A 20896-nucleotide genomic window follows, 5' to 3' on the forward strand; every position below is an offset into this window, starting at 1 on the left:
GGGCTACCGGCCTCTGTGGACTTGAGCCGTACGTACCTACAGGTGTGCGTCATACGTACACATGTGCATGCGCATATAATGCATGCGTGCACACACACGCACCTGTGTGTGCGCATCTGAGATGTAGACAAGGATGATAAAGTGATCGTCGCCAAATTTCCCCACGCCCCAAAGTAACAGCCGCAGCGTACCATCTTGGGGTCCTAAACCGATTTGCGGCCGCGGATGTGACCGTATTGGGTGGCTAAAACCCATAATTCGTCCAACCTGCATAGTCCACATCTGATTACATCGCCTGTGGTTAATCTCTACCCTTGTGTTGGTGCGAAGGGCAGTGGTGTTGTGGCGGCGGCAGCGATGGTGTGGATTAGGGTGGCGCTTTGCTTTGCCCGTCCCAGTTGGGTGCTGGAGGCCGTCGAGATCCTCCCGTATCCGCCGGCCAAGCGACCCAACACCACGGTAGGCTCGCTCCCCTTGCCGGCACCCGCTTGACGCGCTCGCCTGCACTTTAGGAGGCATGCTGGACATGGGAGGCATCTTGCATTTCGGACACCTCGGTCAGATTCGAAAAGTTTATTCTGCCTTCGGCCCCCTGCCTCGGTGCCTGACGATCCCCTGCATTGGCTGGAAGCCAGCCTCGGTAGCGAGACCCGCGGAATGCACCTGGTCGGGGGCGTACGCGGATCGGGCTGAGTACAGTACTGCCCAGTAGACTCTAATTGTGCAATTTCGATTCCGATCTGCCTTCTAGAAGGAAGTCGGCGAGACCCTTACGCAGCGATATGCAAGCAAGGCTCGACCGGGTGCTCATGCAAGGGGCGGATTCCGCGACGCCTTGCACGGACGGCATTCTGACAAGTTATCCTCGAAGCGCCGGCCAGGCCCAAGGCTTCTGCACCCACGTGCGTGTCAAAAAGGACCTGCATCTGGTTTCGAAGGCAAACCTTGTCTTGTCAAACCTCCATGGCGAGGCCAATGTGGGCTGATAATTCTCGATTAGCCCCAAGGTTCCTGATGATCTGGGCGCTTCGATGGTGCAGCCGTCGATCAGGGCACGTAGCGGGATCCCCTTGTTCAATCGAGCAGCCGGAGTTTCGGCGCTACAAAGACTCCTCGATGCTTCCGGATTCAAGCGGACGACACATTGCACCATAACCAGAGAGGAAAGGGGCTCGCATCGTCCCCTGGGAACTGTTGTCGGCTTTAGGGGCACAGGAGGCTGTCATTCCTGTTTGAAGATTTAAGCTTACTTTAGCAGCGCACCGTCCTAAGGTTCGTGTGTAATGATGTATCGTCAGGGGCAGCGGACCTAATTCCGTGGGATTCCATGTAGTCATTCGCCATGGTGGACTTTTCGAGTTGATGTCATGACTCTACGCCCCGATAAGGATCGGTTCATATGGGGTCCCGGGAAGCCAGTCTGGCGGAGGCGTTGGCGCTGGTGAGGGTCTGGACACGACCGCCCAAGTGCCGGGCCCCATCCGCGAAGCCCATCGGGCTGGGCTGTCCTGAGGTTGGGCGATGGGTGCTGCTGGGTGGAGAGGGCTGGGTGCCGGGACGGGGGCTCCGGGGAATTGACAAGGTGACGGCTGGGCGGTGACAGTTGGGGAGGTGCGCTGTGTCGACGGCGGCGCTTGCTCTCTCGAGCAGGGTTGGACCATCTCGGATGATCTGCAGAGTATTTGTGAATGTGTTTGATGCGCTGGTACATGTGTCAGAATGTCGACGCAAGCCGGCAAGCACTGCGGTGGACGAGAGGGTGACTGAGACGACGGGGACCAGCCTGTGGGACAAGGTTGCCCGTGTGCCGTGCGCCTCTGCCGTTCTGCCTGAGCTCCCGTGTGGACGTCTCTGGCAGGCTGGCAGGTGATGCCATCGCCATCACCATCTCTGGGATCTGGGCGGGTAGATCGGGCATCGGGCGGGGGTCTGTGCCAATCGTCAGGGTGCCTGTAGGGCTGAAGACAGCTGAGATGGCCTCCCCTGCGGGCGACGGCAGCACGGGTGACGCATTCGTTCAACGTTGGGAAGGATGATGCATCATTCCCCTGCCCAGACTATTTTTGGTGGTCGGCGATCAGCTCTTCCGGGCCCCTCTTTTGGATGCGAACATGGGGCCCGGCACCCCGGCCGGTGGGATCTTGAACTATCGACTGGCGGGACCCCATCGACGGGCAGGCCTATATTGCGCCCTCGTGCTAGAGCCGCGGGGATGCCGCCACCGCAGCGGCGCAGCCAGCGAAGGGGTTCGTGGGCGGCGACGATGAGATAACAGGGCGCCCAGAGTGTCGGCAATGTCCAGGCTGCCAGGCTGCCTGGCTGCCAGGTCGGCCCCCTTGGTGTCAGGGCGGAATACGGCAGTAGAAGGGCATGGAGGCATGGAGGCAGCGAGGCAGGGAGGGTTGGTCTGATGTCGCATCCCCCAAGGGGGCTCGCGGGAGTTGGTGCCAGATAGAGTTGGATCTTGCGATGATCCGTCCCGCCCCTGGCCGGCATGATGCCATTGTCGAGTCGAACTTCCAGGGCTGCCAGAGCTGCCTGTCATTGCTGTCAACCAGACTCTGTGAGAACCATGTTGCCATGTTCGGTAGACTAGCATTGACTAGTTGCTGGCCCCGGATTGTGGTTCAGCCTCACGTAGCATCGCATAGTGCCACGCCCCCGGAAGCAGTTGGCCTCTGGGATCTGCAGCCACTGCCCGTCAATCCGAGCGACGGCAAGGTCACAGTCAGTGATGAGTAACAGTCGGCAGACGGCAGACGGCAGACGGCAGACGGCAGGCGAGAGGCGAGGCCATTCGCATCTGCAGATTTGTCTCGTCTGAACTCGAGCAGTTGCACGCTCGGTAGGTTGCGTCATTGCACGTCTTCCCACCTGCCACCCACGCGGGTACCTGCCTATCCCGACCCCACAGGCAAGACTCGTGGATGGCGATAGGTAGCTACTCCGTACCAGTTACCTCGCGAAACGGAACGGCCTGCCGACCTTCCCAACACGCGCTGCAACAAGAGAAACACACATCCACCCGTGCTGGGTGGTTGGCTGCCCGTTTGCTCGGGCGACTGCCGTCTTGTTCGAGCACCAAAACCCCTCCTTCCCATCGACGACCTTGTCCCAATTCTTTCTCCTGAAACATTTCCCTCGCCTCCCGCGTCTCGCCAGGACCACGAGGCCATCAACTCGTGGGAACAGCCAGCACCTCCTGAGGGCAACTCCTGGGAGCCACACAGCCCACACAACCCACACAGCTGGACATCGGGCCGGGCCTCACTTGTCAATGGCTGCGGACGGGGGCAACGTATGCCAATATCGGCCCAACTTCCTCTTTGAGGCCATCCCATGGTTCATCCACCATCGTCTTCTCATGCGCATCCTGACGAAACTGACCATGATAATCCAGCACGCCGGTACCTGTGGAACTGCCCATCCTCACCCACGCGGCCGTGCCCCCCTCCCCCCCCAGCCAGCCAGCTGCCGCCCCTGCTCGGCGCTAGAAGCTGCCTCGCCTTCGAGAACAACCAACGCTCACACCACGCTCCAATCTGCCTCTCTGCGGTCCCGCATAATCCAGCTTTTAATTGCCAGGTCCCGTGAAACGCGTTTCCTTCATGCAGATCCCTGCCTCTGACCCCAAAACCGCTCCTTGCCTCAGCCCGCGCCGCACTCGCCCAGTCGCTCTGGAGCCCAGCCTCAACAGGAGCCCAGTCGCCGTGGGCCATCAATGCCAGTCCCAAGCCTGCAAACACCCAAGCGATATCTCGCCGGGCCCTGCGCGCTGTACGCTCCACGCGGCCATCATCGCCTGTTCGCGAGATGGATCTTTTGGGGGATCAAACTGTCCACTGCGGATCTGGCTGCATTGAATCGCGCAATTTTGGAGACGCCGACAGGCAGGGGTGACGATGCCCCTGCAGCTCTCAGACGAGACCCCCCTCCCTGGTTCCTCGGCCAGAACTCTGTTCGCCGGGTCAGTCTGCAAGTGGTGTGACGGCCTTCACATTCTTGGTACTGCCAGTCCCTGCAACTGCCACTGCCGTTTGGCGCTGCGGGCTGCAGTGCCTAGGTATGCGGGACAGAGCCCCCAAGATCACGACAGTGGGTTGGCAGTCGCGCAAACATTTCATGTCGCCCTGCCATGTCTAGCAATGACATTTCGGCTAGGAGCCGTTGAGGGGTATGGAGAAATACATGCGACCGAGCGCCGTGTCATCCCATGTTACACAGGCGAGAAACAACGCTCAGATGCTGGGGGGACCTGCGCTGTACCACCTGGGCGTCAATCAGTGCAGCCCATCTGCAGTGCTGCATCATCTCCTTGTCAGCAGCTGCATCGCACCCAGACTTCCGGCAGCATAGGACCCATCCTTGATCAACATTCCGTCGAGTTGCTCCATACCCAGCCCCTCGAGCCACGCAAAATGTCCTCTTTTCTCGCATCTGGATTCGTCGGTCTCTTCCGGCCCATCATTACGGCATCGGCGTCTGAGATTGCGGGCCTGGGCAGTGCGGCGCAAGGCGCAACTTTCGGGCCTGTCTTCTCAGTAGGCAAGCTCGACATTTCCTGCTGCTCGGACGCATGTGGCTTGACTATTAACAAAATCCCCACAGAAACGACATGAGGCCGCTGTGAACTACAAACTACTCGCGCCTATGTGACCCGTGTCACCCTCGACTCGGCCTCTTCCCTGACATTTGCGCTTCGGCAATCTGGGTCACTAATTCTTCGGTTGCGACGACCCTGCAGTGCACCTCGCCCTATGGCGTTTGAGAACCGAGCTTTCTCTGGTCTGTGATATAGGTCCCCCAGTCGCATTATACCCCATCCTCCGGGGCAGAACAACGGAAGCTCTGGCTTCCATAATCGCCGCTGCCCTGTTTCTCCATCGACAAGGACCCCGCTTCGCCTTGGAACAGGGTGCCAGCAAAGTACCCTGGGCTCTCTGCAGTACCCTGCGGTACCTTCACGCCCTGTTGTTCATCCCCTCCCACGCACAGCAGAGAACAGCGGACTCCCCTGTCGGCCCTCGCCTCCCTCGCGGGTTCGGGGGCCATTTTCCACAGTCGCAGCCTCTCCAAGCAGGCCCGATCGTTGTCTGGAGCTTGACCCTCGCGCTCGCGTGCACTGGCCGTCCTGCTCCATCCGTTGCTCGCGGCGCTCTCCCTCACCCGTGCTGCCGTGGGCCAGAGGACCAGTACACCTCCACCCCCATGCTGCCACCATACCACTCTCCCCTTGTTCTGGCTTAGTGTGCTGGGGAATCTCGAGGGAAGGGGGCCCCTGCCCATCAGTCCGGAGCCTGTCGACGGAGTACCATTGTACTCCCGTTGCATCACGCCTCGATGCCGGGGTCTCGTTTCTATACCCAGTGGGTAAGGCCGTGGCATAAGATCCCCAAATTATGCTACCGTCCCTGCTCAGCAGAGGTTGATCAAGTCTCCGCACCATCTCAGGAACAGTACCTGTTTCGCACATGGCTGGCCGACCGCATGTCTGCTCTACTGCTGGCCTGCAGAGAGCCTTAAAGAAGGTACCTCCCCTCGGCATCCACGCCTTGCTAGACTTTTACCCTTCCACACGACACCAAACATCAGATGACAAAAAACTCCTCACAACGTGCCTATAAACATTCCTGCTTTAGCCCGACACTTTTTTTTTTGCCGCCGGGTATAAGAACCACACCCCCACCGGAATTTCCAAACAAGCTCGTTGAAGGATGCTGGTCTGGCGGCTGTGAGCTGTCGAGGGATGCTATCAAGTCACTACCACCACCGCCGAGGTATCTGACGCCAAACTCCAAGGAAGCTTTAATAGCCAACCACACCAATCTCCGATCTGTACTCAACCCACCTCTCGGGATAGCCGCCACTCCTCCTCAGTCGCCTTGGAGTCGACACATGAACTCTGTTACTGCGCTCCCAGCAACGGCGCAACCACTGTACAGTTCGCGGCGGGTAGCATCTACGGCAAGGCGTGACGCACGCCTACCGAGCAGAACACTCCCATCCCAAAGTATCCGAGGTAGCCCTACGGGGCTCCAGTCAGTCAAATTCTTTCCATACAGATTCCGGCTCCCGGCCAGGGCGGTTCGCTCTGGCGGACCCCATGCGGCGGAGACACGCTGGCGGGCAACTATCGAATAGGAGGGGACTACAATGTCGACTACTCACCACAGGACTCGCATCCGGGCGACCAGAGCCAGCAGCCCCATGGCTACAGTTCGCAGCATCACCGGCCCTCCATCCATCACACGGGGCCTTCGATCCTCCATGAGAGTCCAACAGAGTCACATTATACGACCATGCAGCAGCAGCAGCAGCAGCAGCAGCAGCAGCATCACCATCACCAGTCGGCACACCGGCCGCTCCCGGTCCTCATGGACCCGGGGCAGCTGGGTGGACACCCAGGAGCGCATCGGCAGTCCTATCCAGGACCTTCACATTTTGGTGGGCCCGGTCCGTCTCCGCACTCAGTAGTCGCTCCTCTTTATCCGTCTATGGCTCCGGGCCCAAGCCCTGGCGTCAAACGAGCCAGACCGGACGATCTTGATCTGTCAGTACATGGCATGCCGGATCTTGAACAAGGAGACATGGATTCGATGCAGCAGACCCCTCTTGGCGCCGCGTATGCTCAAGCTGCAGGAGGGTCATCCCACCCGACCCATCATCACCACCGTCTCCCAGACACGGGACCGCCTTCGAAATTATTGCGTCGGGACGAGAACCTGGGAGGAGGAGCGCCTAGCGTCGTAGGACAGGAGGGGATGCCAGAGCCAGCACCCAGGCCGAGGGGTCCCAAACTCAAGTTTACGCCTGAGGATGATCAGTTGCTCATAGACTTGAAGGAGAACAAGAGCCTGACGTGGAAACAAATTGCCGACTTCTTTCCCGGCCGCTCTAGTGGCACCCTCCAGGTCCGATACTGTACCAAACTCAAGGCCAAGACAACGCAATGGACGGACGAGACGGTGAGTACTAGGACAACATCCTCTCGCACCTGCGCTCCCTCCCACCAGGTCACCTTCTTCTGTCAAAGAGGCGGTGGCAGCAGGTCGGATCGAACAAGTCTAATACATATGCACACAGGATTTGAAGCTTCGCACTGCTCTCCAGGACTATGAAAACGAAAAGTGGCGCATTGTAGCGAACAAAGTCGGCACCGGCTTCACTCCCGCTGCATGCCGAGAGAGGGCTGCGCAGCTCATTGACGAGAACTTATAGCAATCAGCGTCCTCTCCTGGAGTTTCGGCTCCTGAAGGGGACACAAACGTCTACTCTCAGCCACAAGCTGAGTCTTCGAATCCTGTCTACACCCACCAGCCTACTCAGCAATCGAATTCGGTCTATACGCAGCACCTCCAGTAATAGTGGAGGACCAGCTGCGTGGGAGGCGCCAGGAATACTGGCAACAATTGTTAAGGACCTCTGTCGCCAGCCACCTGTTGGCAAGACTTCCCTACAATATCACGACAAACAGTGTGTCAAGGGCGTCATCTGTTGTTATTGTACTGCATCTGGCGCGCATTACACGTGACGGGTGTTTTTCACCCACACGAATCAAAGGATCTCTTCCGTCGAAACGAATACAGGGCCATTGTCAGTCTTCAGAATTGTGCTTTGGCTTGCGGTTCGAATAAATGTGAAGAGAGAGCCTTTTCGGCACCAACAGCGATTTCCATGTCTTGATATCAGCTAGGAGGAGCAAGCTCAGACGGAATATAATGTTAAGAGATACCCGATCCTTCTGGATACTTGCCCATTTCATTTCCCCCCCGAAATGTACGGCTTTTTCTTTGTTGTACTTTCCCAAGTTTTCACCACGATAGATGCGGTTGGGCCTTTAAGGGCAGACAGGTGTATGGGGATCAGGATCAGCTTGGTATACGCGTCACGGCCCGATCAACGACATATCCGGCAGCTCTCTCGGGCGACCTTACGATTCTTAAGCAGCAACGACGCGTCGACGACTTGCTTGCTGGCTCCGGACTGGCGCCGGGTTGGACCTCATCCTCCCCTGGGCATCAGTAATGTTTGGAATTGTGGGCCTCGTGCAATGGAGCAGGGATGAGGGTTTTTGACGGCCTCAGCAGGGGAGGGCTGTCCTCTTTCGGTTGAACTACCGCTTTTGCACATCTTGTAGTAAGGCGTCAGGAAAATACGGATAATAAAGGTCGGGACAGGGATTGCACGAGCAACACCATTGTCGGCCTGGAGATTGGCATCTTTGCAAGGCATATACCTGGACATATCATCACCACCGTGTGTTTTCTTTGTTTGCACTCTTTTGCTTCTATCATACACATATTTTTACCCATGGAGTATATATATAATCTTTAAACAATGATTCAAACATGCAGCCTTGCACGTTTTATCTTCTGTTATACCCTGACTCAGTGCAAGTCATCTATATAGGAATAACATCTAGTTATATAGGAATAATCAGGTCATAATGCTTCGCTGGCTTATGAAACTCATGTCTGAAATATGAGGAGAGGTCGATGTGGCCATTTTGGGAGGATTCTGTTAATATCATAAGCTTGTCAAAGCATCAACCAGGCTTGTAACAGGCAAGCAGGGCTGCAGCTGCGGGTGGCGGTACAAACCAGATGGGCCGGCTGGGGGTGGAAGAGACTTGCCGATCACCTCGTGTGAGATCAAAAAAAAGAAAAAGGAGACAGCATGGAAGGACTTGAAGCCTTCAGATCATGTCCGCAGAGGGATCCGCGGGACAGGAGTACTCAACTGATCGTCAGGCCTCCTTCTGAATTTCGCCCAGCCGGGAGTACCTCTCCTGCCCTGCCCGTCCCGTCCCATGCCATCCATCCCATGGGAAAAGGAACGCAAGCGCCACACACCCAAGATACAAGGGCACATTGGCCACACTCGTGTCATGCCGTCACCGTTCGAAGAGGACGAGGTGACACATACGTTACCCAGGCTGCCAGGCTGCCAGGGCGACCAAACCTGGTCGAACCAAGGGGGGGGCTCGCAGAACCAAACTGGCTGATACCCTGCCATGCTCCCCGCGCCGGGCGCCAACCACAGAAACACAACCAGACGCCCCCCACCCGCCCGGTCCAACTACCCGTGGCGGGCGCCTGTTCCAGAAAAATTGGGCGACAGAGTACCGAACCGATATGTCGGGCCTTGTCACCCAGCAAGGCACGGGCCCCCGTTCGGCCATGTTTCCAAGTATCATGCCTCTGATGCGTGCTATAGTTCAACAGATTTTTCAATCTTAAATAGGGTTGCCGAAAGGGCTGGACCGCTTGGCCTGGCCCTTTACCCACCGTGGTATGGATGCAACGACGTTTTCTCGGAAGGGAGGGAGATGGAGAGAGCGAGAGTCAGAAAGACTTTGACGCACAGATGGAGGGGAGGGGGTATTGCGCGGTCATCAGGTGAGGCCGGATACTTTTTCGGTACCAGGGCGAAGTTGTTCCGAGGGTAGCAAGGGTACACCCGAGCAAGAATACTACCGTAATTCAGACGGCGCGGTTCCCTCGCGGATGATCACTTTTCCTAGCTTCCTGGCCTCTGATCAAGAAAGAGGATGAAAAAAAGTGTCGAAAGTGAGAGGAACAACAAGAACCAGTCAACCTCAACGGAAGGTGGCACGGAGTGTGGCCGGTGAGCACAGCGTTCGCAGGGATCGAAGTCAGTTCAAGAGATACCAGATCTTATGCAACGCATGGTTCAAAGCGTATCTTCCACGGGTGAGATAGCCGATCGGTCGCTCCCCATCACGACATGCGTAGAGAATATGCCGAGCGAAGCTTGGGATGAAAGGGGCGCGCACGCGCTGCCCGCCCGCCCACCACTCACCTAATCTGTGGCGTGCGTCTCAGGGCATGCTACAAGCCCTTTGCGCCCACGCGAAGATTCCTCATCGCCCAATGCTGTGGTGGTGTCGTTATGCAGCCTTTGTTTCTGTACCACCCTCCCCCCCACCATAGCATGGCACCGAGTGTGCGTGCAGTGCGTGAGTGCGTGCGTGAGAGAAATCGTGCATATGCATGCTTTTGCGCGCTAACCCCCCCCCCCCCAGTGATGGGATTCACGTATGATTGCCTGTGCCTACGGTAGCTCTCAGTGTATCAATCATGTTTGCTGGGTATGCCGCCAGGCCGTGTATCGACGGCTCCAGGGGTTCGCTGCCTCAGCTGTGGATGTGATGTAGAAAAGTCTCCGCATCGGTCGCGACAGTGTCGAGGAACAAGAACACCACCTCATGTGGTATTGCTCCCACGGTAGGAGCAGCCGGCTGCTTTTGGCATGTCGACTTGGCGGCACCAGCAATCGGGCTGTCGGGCTGTATGGCTAGGGCTCGGCAGGGACAGACAGGAAACATCAGAATAAGGGCCGGGGGTTGTTTTGCCTATCGTCACCAGCCCCCGGCGGTTTTAATTGGTTCCCGGCGTGAGGCCTCGCCGGGCGTCTGGTGCTGCGGGATACTCGTTGGAGAACCCCAACCACTGGGCGCCGCGGCCGTCGTTGGCGCCGCATGAAAAGAAGGGCTGCGTGTGAGGCGCGGATGCCAGCTTCCAGGTGCGTGAGCCACACTTTCACTGCAGCTCGCTCCCACCACCTCACAGTCTCGCCTCCTGGCGCTCCAATGGGGTCCGGAGCTGTGAGTTGTCAAGGCGTGACTTGAAGCTTGCCCACGTGGTGTCGCGCTGCCGCATCACAGCTGACAGAGCTGTGCTACAGCCCGACAGCCCTCAATTTGAAACACGCATGCCCAGCTACGTGGGCGGTCCAGACCTGCCGAGCACCCCTGCGGTGGAGTGGGGATTCTCGACGATGGCTGGATGGGTGCCTCTGCAACAACTGCCGTGCGTGTGGTTCGACGACCTGCCGCGGGGTTTCGACGCAGTCAGGATCTCCTTGTCGCCATTTTGCTGGCCGAGGTTTGGACTGGGAACCCTCCCACAGCAATACCAGCGCTGTAAGAACCCTGAGCCGGGCCGAGGCCCACTGCAGTCTTCAGGGCCATGCACGGCGACATGGGCGATTATCAACGGGCTGGAACTCAACATTGAATCCCATCCAGTGGCCTGGACGTGACAAGGCTTGCTTCTTAAGTCGAGTTATCGGCATGAGCTCCTGCAGGCGTCTGGGCCGCGGTGCCTATTGTACAGTAGGCCGCATGCTGGCAGCTGCGGGGTGAGCTGCAGGAGGAGCTGCAGAGCCAAGGTTACCTCGGGATATGTGTGAGATCGTGGTCATCGAAACAGGATTGGGATGCGCGAGTCAGCTCGAGAGCTGCCGAAAGAGCATGATGCGTCGTGATCGCGACAGGTGGTGGTGACGGGGTCGCCTTCCGACCAGGTGAGGAAAAAGCAAAAGGCCGGCACAAGCTGCCAGCGGCCAGCAGACGACGGATTGACATTCTTGACCCGGTCGATCCGCCGTTGTTGAGAACCCCGGTCGGCCATGGCCAGGCGGTGCGGGATGTTGCACCGACGGGGGCATTGAAGCTTATCTGCGCCTTACCTACTTGATCAGTTTCCGAATCTCGGTGTGCTCCAAGTGCGTATTGGACTGCGTCTTGGCTTTGGCCAGCCACTTCCACGCTCCTAGGCATGATGCTCCGTACTGTGTCGTTGGGGAGGATCATGTGCCCTGCGCCTTTGGCCTCTTGACTGGTTTTCGTTTAGCCACTAACAGCATTAGCCCGGTGAGATGAATCCCTGGCGGGCGTGCACCACAGTTCCTTCTTTGGGGTCTTCTTTCATGGGCCTCTGGTCTCCTATGATGGGTGACTGCCAACTGGTTCGAGTTAATTCCCCACGGCCATTGCCGCGATCTGCAGGAGCGTCAGGGATCTTCTACCAGCTAGCCGGCGGATGCGTGCGCCAGGCCTTCCGCCGTGGAGGCAAGGCAGTCTTTGCTTCTCTTGGGCGGTGCCAAGGACAGAAACTTTTGGTGATTTGTCCCATTCTCTATCGACTGCGTTCCTCCGCAGCATCAAGGCTGGGAAATCTCCGACGCGGCCGGCCCAGGGCATGGGGTCAGGCGACCCACAAAGTGACCGTCTGTCAGGCCTGCTCAAGCGAGAACGGCTCGCGACATCCCTACGGAATACATGTGCCTGAAGCCCACTGGCCAATCGGGGATTTGGGGCCGCTCGCCAGGTCCCAGCTACCCAGCTTCTTGTTGGAGCTCTGCTTAGAACGTATGCCTGACCGGGCCTACCCAAGTACTCCGTACTCGGGTTTGGGCCCTTGTACCGGCCTTGTACTTCCTAGCTCTGAGGTACTTCTGCTGAGGTCGTGCTCGGGACACTGACAGGGGGGTGGAAGCGTGCGGGAATGCAACGCTACGCAGAGTCTGAGCGAGAAAAGCTGTCGGTCTGAACAACTCGACATGGATAGATTGCCCGTTGGAGACGGAGATGAGCAACTGGGCTCTGAGGTCTCTCGGATCATCAGACGGACCCTGATGTAAAGCATTCTGCCTCTGCCTGTACAAGTATCGGAACTGGGGTTTCTGCTTTTACCCCAGGCCCAGGCGACAACCCTAGGTTGTAGACAGGGTTCCGACCAGTACCATCATGCAAGACAAAGCCGGCCAGTCTGAGCATTTACTCAAGCTCAATGCCGCTCGTCAGTCGCCGAGTTCTAGGTTGTTCTAAGCGCGTCCATGTCGACGCTTTTCAATAGGTACGCGAATCAGCCATCCCGGGTTGAAGACGCCCCGTTACGGCACGGGTCGAAAGTATGTGAGCGGGCTACTGACAGTCTACCGCGCAGTGCCCGGATGAACGCGCCTGAAACACGCTGCAATCCCCACGAATTGCGAATGAAAGAAGGGCATCCAATCAACCGTGAATTGCGAAGGCGCGCCTCAGGCTTGGACTGGAACGGCTTGGTGCGCGATATGCGCCAACCGCCACCATAGGCGACCAAGAACAGGCGTGGGAAGGCATTGTGGGGCTCCTGTGCGTGCAGGGAACCGGAATTCCTCTTCTGATCGCGCCAGTGGAGCAGACTTTCCATATGTGGTGGCCGGGACGAATAGTTGCAGCTCGCTCACTGCAATAATGGTTGCTTTATACGTATATAAGAGGGCCAGTTATAGGGGCTGGGCTATAATCGTTCGATTAATACAGCCCGAACGGCTGGGCGACGGGCCAGGAGCACCAGTAGCCCAGCAGCCGCCGGTGTAACAAGAATAATCCGAGCCGACAATATACATGTCTATGCGCTTCGATGGCCTGGCTGGGCGGCTTATTGGGGGGCCGGTGGAAGCATCAAAGCATTGCAGCCATCGGATGCGGGTTTGGAGAGCGGTGTGCCAACGTCTGCGCGAGCTGCTCGAGGCCCTCGGAAGGATCAATCGGAGCACAAGTTGGGAACGGAGGCGGGCCCCTTGCTCGCGAGCCCATTGGTACCGAGATGTTAGCTGTGTCGTTGGCACAAGGCTCGCGGCTACGCACGCAAAGCTGCAAAGCCGGCCCTGTCAGTAAGGCCTTGCGCCAGCTGTGATTTCGGTTGTCTTCCCGGATTCTTTGCGAGCCGTTTGGTTTCGTAGGCATCATGGCATCACTGTACGAAAGCCGAATGCCTGGCCGGGTAAGATTTGGCCGGATACCAATGCTGCGATGAACTGTCCAGGCTGGGGAGCTCATCCTTGACACCATTGCCAATGCCTTGGTCCCATCTCGATCTTGACACGTCCGGATTAATGCGGCCGTATCATTAATTCTTTATCAATAGCGCAGCACATGTGTGCCGAGCTGGTCCTTATCGAGCCTCACTCTCTTGCGGACCAGATCGATCACGATCTTGTGACTGCTGACGTCTAGGCCCTGGCCTAACATTTCGGCTGTTTCAACCAACCAGCCGTTGAATTCTCCGATCTCAGTCTGCTTGCCGGCTTCTGTATCTTGTAACATCGAGCTCCTGTTGTGTTTGACTTTCTCTCCAATCTGATGTAACAACTCTCGCAGTCTTGTTGCGGAGAAACGGTGTAGCAAGGCGTCTTCGAATGCCTTGTCACCTTGCAGGATCTGTGAGCTACTCTCCTGTCTCACCAGGGCCTGGAGTACATTGCTCGTTTCGTTAAGGAGTGCATCCATGACCTTGACAACGTCGCCATCCTTGTCGGCGAATAGGTCACCATTCCTGACGCGTAGAATCGCGCTCAGAGGATTGATGATCGAATTAATGACAAGCTTCTCCAACTGGAGCACCCAGAGTTGGGGTCTTGATACGGTCCGCGCTGCAAGATGGGGTGCCCTCGTGATCATCTCGGTGAGATGGCTGGCCTTCTCGGGGTGCTTGTCGCTTGGGCACACAGGGCCGATGGTGATGTCAGCCGGGGCAGCATGGACGCTCTTGAATATCCCTTCAGAGTACACTCCATGCATAGTCACTCCATGTAGCCAATTTGGGTGCTGCCCGCCCGGAAACCGATGACCATTGTAGGCAGAGCCGTGGGGGGGCCATAGCCGATTCACACCATTTTGAACAAACACAACCGTAGACGAGCTGCCCAGGTACCGACGTAGAGAGTCGAGCTGTGGCATGGCATCTTGGGCCTTGGTTGCAACAATCAGATTGCCGAGCTGGTGTCCATCGGCAATTTCTCTCACGGGACCAATGGACGGTTTGTCGGCGGTCCACCATTCTATGTCCAAATTTGACACGCGCTCCGGTATACCATATCGGGTGATCTCAATCCCAGGGTCTGTTGCCCAATGCTCAAGGAGGCTACGTCGGTTAACCACGAGTGTGATGGGAGGTGGATTGGCAAGCTGCGCGAGACAGGCCGCGTAAAGGCGCCCAAGATTCCCCACTCCCAATATATAGATACGACGCTCATGGTCGCTGCGCCTGTGGATCCTCTGTTCATCAGGTGACTTCGTTCTCTCGCTGTGCTCAAGGTTCTCCAGAGTCCAGGCGAAGGATCTGGGCGGGCTCGTTGCGTCGTCGAGGACTGCCTGTAGCCATGGTGGCCGTTCATGTGGAGCAACAGCTGAACGCTGAGACAAATGACGGGCCGCCATTCGCCTGGGATGTAGTCGTGCCCTGACGATCCTCAAAAGGGGCATGGTCGTGAGGTGCTATGTGACTGAAGCCCCTTGTCTTCTATACCCTAGGTAGTAGGCCCGCTAGCTACCTTGACTGAATGGACGACCTAGAGGTGAGAATGGTAGGCCAAGATGAGGTGCGATGTGACTCACGTCGCTAGCGTTCTCGAGTTCAAAGGTTTGGGATGGTGGATGAGGTGTTAGTCGCTTCGAGATCAAGTGTCGTGGCGTCTCAATCTGGAGGTGACGAGCACACCCTCCCTCCCGCCCTCCCGTCTTCAGCCGGTGAACCGTGCGCCGGTACGTACCCCCCCTTCAGGTAGCCACATCTCACCGCGAGCACTTCAGACTTGCAGCACCAAACCTCCAGCTATGTCCCAAGACCAGAGTCATTTGAAATTTGGACAGCTATGGCGAGTTCCAGGGCTTGTAAAAATACAGTTCGAGGCTCAGTCTTTACCGTCTTATTGCTAGGTAGCATGCTCGATTTAGTATCAGTCTTGCTTAAGTATAGTCCTTTTCTGCATTTCAATTTTATTGATAGACTGAAAAGAAATACATTGCCTCTGTTCCAAGGGTCTCAGGATAAACGATAAACCCACAATGAATACAATCTCTTGTGAATTGATCAGTTCTTCAAGTCTGCCCTTGTGCTGGCAGCAAACAAAGCCAAAGTCCCACATGAGCACCAGGCACTACTAATGCCTCTTAATAGTCTACTATACTGATAACTCTTTCCCGTATCAAAATATATATGGATCTGGGTAAAAACCCGAGAAGTTGAAGCAGAAGATCAGATTTCAAACACTCAAGTGTTGGGCCATTGCAGGTTCCCTCTTCACTTGCTATCATCCGGCCGGAAGCAGTCTCTGAACCCTTGTATCAAGCAGCACAACTAATCCCCAAGTGACAATTTATCAGCATGTTAATATTTTACATGTCAAGTCTTGTGTTGATGAGAGGATAAAGCTGCGGACAGACGTTTGTCAGCCACCTTGGCTTCGGGGAATGGAGACCTTGGGACGCATGTGGCAATAAACCAAGTGAATTATAACGGACAGCTTGACTATAAAAAGTTGTAGTGATCTGAAGCTGGTTTTTTCGGTGTCCAAGGCTAAGTTCGATTTGAAGAGGCAAACAGCACAACCGGGGCCCTTCGAGCTCAGTAAAGGCGGATGCAGTCCTCGATGCATGCGGTCTTGAGATGCTAATCCGAACTTGACGCATTGTTCCACTATTGGCACTTCTATACTGTGTTTCTGATGCAAGGGTATTGGGCATGGCTATAATCGCGAAATGGCTCCAGCACCATAGCTAGATCAACCGTATTGATTTGCGGATAATGGGGAATAGGGGCGTGCTTATAATTGAAAGTACTCTAATGAAAACATCGCTTGCACTATTCATTTCAGCGGTGTTCCTGTGTTGCTTTTGAAATTTTCGAGCAGGATTTCCAATTCAAGAATCGGTGTCGTGAACATATCTATGTATGTCCACTCTGGATATCACCTACAGGTAATCGATTGCAGCCGCGTCAACTTAGAAACACATCACACGTTTAACTTTAAAAGAATCAGTGTTTACCTTCCATAAATTATGGAACTAAGGATGAATTCACCCACTCTAAATACTTATGAACAACATTGACCTGAACCTTCCTGATGATAGTACAGTCACTGCTGACCAAGTGCTCACGGAAGCTACAGTGATAGCAGACATGCAGTAGCGATCGTCAGTCCACTTTAAAATAATGGCATATAGTTTGATGTAACTCTTGATTTACTGTAGGTTATGAAGAGCTAAGAATTCACATACTCTTCAACGGTGCAGTCAGCATTAGCCTTTGTGCACACTAAGTGGGTATTAGAACTTTCAACGCTTTAGCTATAGCTCAACAATAATGAACCCTAACTCTATTGCTACTTAGTTTAAAGAGAAGGCTAGAAGGGCCAGGTCTCTAGCACACTATCAATAATTTTACAACACTTTGTTGTCTGCCTTAAGGCAGAGCATGCATGTGTGATAGTCACAGGCAGTGAAACTACATGTCCGTGATACCAGATAGTATTTAGCCTAAAGGAGCTAAACTAGTTTCACTTCTATTCTATATATATTTAAGGATATATATAAATTATAATTTAAAAAAGAACTATCACATTAAATCTTATATTATTTAACTTTAATATATTAACTCTTTATTACTATTAATATTAAATAAGAAATATTAATAATAAAGTTAAAAGAGTATAAAAGAATAATATTAATATTAAATAGTAGAGTTTTAAAGTTAAGTGTCGCTTTTTAAAAGTAATTAAAGTATTATATCTATCTAATCTTTATTCTTAAAGTTTTATTTTAAGGAAATACTAGTGTTATAAATGAAATAATACATTTAGTTCTATAATTTCTACTGTCATTTATACCACTGTAGAGTGATAGAAGACATGAATCTTAGAAAGTCACTTCCCTATTAAACAATGAATACATCTAGAAAAGTTCATCCCTGTTCTTACTTCCACTGTTCTGCACCTCGTTCCACGGATCGTTGTAGCAAGATGGCTGTGCAGCCATAATACGCCTTGCTTCCGGAGAGGACTGATTTTTAGTTAACCATCTAGGTACCCAGGCTAGACTTGAACGGTCTCTGGTGCCTACTTGTATTGGAAGCTGGTTCGGACTAGCTTCGTCTGTGCGGCCGTCACGAAGCTGTCTATGTCTTTGAGCTGTGTGCTACAAATGTGTCGTAAATCTACCTAGGTACCTATTAATAACATTCTATGTTATCCCAGGCTGGGTCTTGATATGTTTGCTATCATGTGAAGGGAAACCATATATAGCTCTAGAAACACAAAAACAGACTTGGACCGAAACTCCCTGAGTGCAGATTTTGAAAGGGTACCTAGGTGTCTAGGTATTGACGTGTTAGCTCTACAACTATGGTTACCTGGATATGCTAAATCATTTTTTATGTGATTGGAATTGGTAATACTGTTCTCTCTATACTGTTATTAGTATTACATTTTTTTTAACACACACTGGGTCTTAAGTGTTTACCACTTCATGAATGCGCTATATATGTTTACATTTAATATGTATAGGGATTAGAAATGAGACTATTTAGGATTAGTAAAGACTGAAATTTGATGGAAACAAACCCGGAAAGACAGAAATGTATAAATATGGGACTGGCAAAACAAATTTATCCTACTGATTCAATACTGACATCAGTGATGTTGTTGGATTCTTTAGGCGTGCTAAGCACATTGACCTGGGCAGACTGTCAATCCCTGCGACCGGCACATATTCCGACCATTCGAGGCTGCTTGGGCTGTGAGCCGAGAAGAAGTCTTTAGACTATCCGGATAGCCTGAACTGTAAGATGAGTCTGAGGAGCCCTGGGATGATCCATCATTTTCGCCACGGACTCCCCCCAAGACCGCCAAGTGGCTGTGTTCTGGGGCTTGGGGTCATGGCTCGCGGTGTTTCAAGATGGCGGGACGACGTCTCAACCACCTCCAGCCAGGTGCATTGCCACATTGGAGAACACTTAAACATCTCATTCCCGCCCACATGGCAACCCAAGGCAGCCGATGTCATCACCGTTGCGCAGATCAGAAACATCCCTGGCCCCAGTGCTCGAACACCCGGGGAATGTCAGGTAATACCACCGCGACGCCGACGATGAGGATCTTCGCCACCCTACTCCTGGGCCTGCTGGGCCACGCCCTAGGGCAGCAAGCGCCCTGCAACGGCCACGCGGAGCTCTGCAGCCGGCGCTACAGCAACCTGACGCTCGTGGGCTCGCACAACAGCGCCTTCACGGGCACGGGTCCCGCCGACAACCAGGAGACGGACGTGGCGGCGCAGCTGGCGCAGGGCGTGCGCTTCCTGCAGGCCCAGACGCACTTTGACAACAACACCATCAAGCTGTGCCACACCGAGTGCTTCCTCGAGGACGCGGGCCCGCTCGAGACGTACCTGGCCGGCGTCAGGGCTTTTCTGGATGCCAACCCGCGCGAGCACGTCACGCTGCTGCTGACCAACCAGGACGGGCAGTCCGGGGCGGCGTTTGATGCCGTGTTCAGGGCCTCCGGGATCCAGGGGTATGCTTTTGCGCCGGGGAGGGACCTGACGCTGGACCAGTGGCCCACGCTGGGGCAGATGATCGACAATGGGCAGCGTCTTGTTGTGTTCATGGGTGCGTGAGCTTTCCTAGGGATGGGGCGTGAAGGTGTGTCCCGGCCTGACTTGATGCCGCAGATTTCCCAGCCGGAGATCCAGTCCCATACATACTGAATGAGTTCGACCCATATATCATGTAAGTTGCAATCACCTGCAAGATGCGCAGACAGATCTGCTTGGTGTCCTGAGTATCAGATATTAATCTCGCCGCGGGAAACAGAGAAACGCCATTCGAGTACGTATCGCAGTCATGGTCTTATTCTCAGAGAAGGCTGTACCAAGAACGCCCTCCATCCCTTTGCTAAAATCTTTATCTGCCAGTTTCACTGACCCGGCTTTCGCACAATGCTCCATCGACCGACCCCCAGGAGCATCACCCCAAGGTCGCATGGTCCTCGTGAATCACTTCCTCGACACAAACATCTCGGGAATCCTCATCCCCAACCGTGCAGCCGCAAACGTGACCAACTCCGCCGCGTCTATTACCGCACAGGCGAACATCTGTGTAGGGCTCTACGGCAACAAGCCCAATTTCATTCTGGTGGGTCTCCCTTGAGATACAAACCGGACTTATCACGTGGAATCCCTCTGCCGCACCAAGTGAGCCGTTGGCTAACACCTTGTTCTTTGTGTCGACAGCTCGACTGGATGAGCGTGGGCGACGGTATGTCCGTGCAGGCCATGATGAACGGCGTCCCATTCATCCCGAGCACGACCGTGAGCGGCGTACCCGGAAGCGCAACCTCTTCCCCGACGCGTGCCCCGGCGGGAGGAAACGCCACGCAGACTGGGGCCGGACCAGCGACGCAGACTGCGGCACCGGGGAGCACGTCCGTATCTGCGGGCGGCGGCCATCCAGCGCCATGGGCGCAGATCACAGCATCGCTCGCGTGTGCTGTTCTGATCCTGCTGCTGGTGAACAGGTAGGCTTCTTCCGCGCAGAGAAATATGCGGTACTTCGGCGGACTTAATGTTTCCGGATAATGAGTTTTGCTTCAACGAGTATATGGGACATACATAGCTGGGCCTTATCAGTAGACATCGCTTGCTGCGACTTAGTTCCGGCAATTGATGGCACTTTGGAGAGTGGCAACTCCTGTCTGATATTTCAAGCCATTGGTGTCGTACAGTTTGAAAGAATCGATCACGAGTCAAGTCTCAGTTGGATGACCTCAATTTGGACATCTGTAAAGGACAACCTCGGAAAGAATAATTCTTAATACTACAACCCCAAAAGGGGTGCACACGACTCAAGTTTCAGCGTGCCTATTTTCAGTATTCCGTTGAAGTGCAGCAAGACGCCCGATGTGCATGATATCTCTTGCTTTCTGAGGGTGGCTTCATATGCTCATACACTGCAGCTTGCCACAAGATACCCTCTCGTAGGGAGTATGGCAACCTCCTTGAGTACCTAGGCAACATCACGTGGACTCAAAAACATCATACGGGATAACCCACGAGATGGCCGCCTTTGGAACAAGTCTCTGTGAAAGGTTTCCCTATGGAGTTCTGGGTTGTCTTATGAGCAGGCCTCACAGGGATAACTGTGTGTGGACAAGCTCAAGCTCAAGAGCATCCAGACAAATCCTGACCCGGTTTATGCGAGCTTCAATCGACCAGAGTGAGATCCATGGTGGACAACAAGCCACATCTAGCCCAGCAGGGTCGTCGATCACAGGA

General features: G+C 54.7%; 2 protein-coding genes across 2 annotated transcripts; one reads left to right on the forward strand and one right to left on the reverse strand.

Annotated features, from left to right (window-relative positions):
* The first annotated feature begins 2894 nt into the window (after nucleotides 1-2894).
* On the forward strand, nucleotides 2895-8322 carry KVR01_004266 (uncharacterized protein). The gene is made up of 4 exons (XM_044783750.1): nucleotides 2895-3342; nucleotides 3401-4541; nucleotides 4609-6965; nucleotides 7084-8322. Exons 3-4 carry the CDS (start codon nucleotides 6300-6302, stop codon nucleotides 7216-7218), a joined length of 801 nt encoding a protein of 266 aa, XP_044646430.1. The 5' UTR covers nucleotides 2895-3342; nucleotides 3401-4541; nucleotides 4609-6299; the 3' UTR covers nucleotides 7219-8322.
* Nucleotides 8323-13711: 5389 nt separating this feature from the next.
* KVR01_004452 (uncharacterized protein) lies at nucleotides 13712-15055 on the reverse strand (the record flags this gene model as incomplete). The annotated part of the gene is made up of 1 exon (XM_044794910.1): nucleotides 13712-15055. The coding sequence occupies one exon, from the start codon at nucleotides 15053-15055 to the stop codon at nucleotides 13712-13714; it is 1344 nt and encodes a 447-aa protein (XP_044646616.1).
* Nucleotides 15056-20896: the final 5841 nt, after the last annotated feature.

Source organism: Diaporthe batatas (assembly GCF_019321695.1).
Source record: "Diaporthe batatas strain CRI 302-4 chromosome Unknown Contig00004, whole genome shotgun sequence".
In the NCBI taxonomy this organism is placed as follows: domain Eukaryota; kingdom Fungi; phylum Ascomycota; class Sordariomycetes; order Diaporthales; family Diaporthaceae; genus Diaporthe; species Diaporthe batatas.

Bases quoted from the DNA above. Each gene is read 5' to 3' on its own strand.
- KVR01_004266 (XM_044783750.1), top strand. From the start codon at position 6,300: ATGCAGCAGCAGCAGCAGCAGCAGCAGCAGCAGCATCACCATCACCAG. The intron at 6,966-7,083 runs GTGAGTACTAGG...ATATGCACACAG, and splicing joins CGCAATGGACGGACGAGACG to GATTTGAAGCTTCGCACTGC.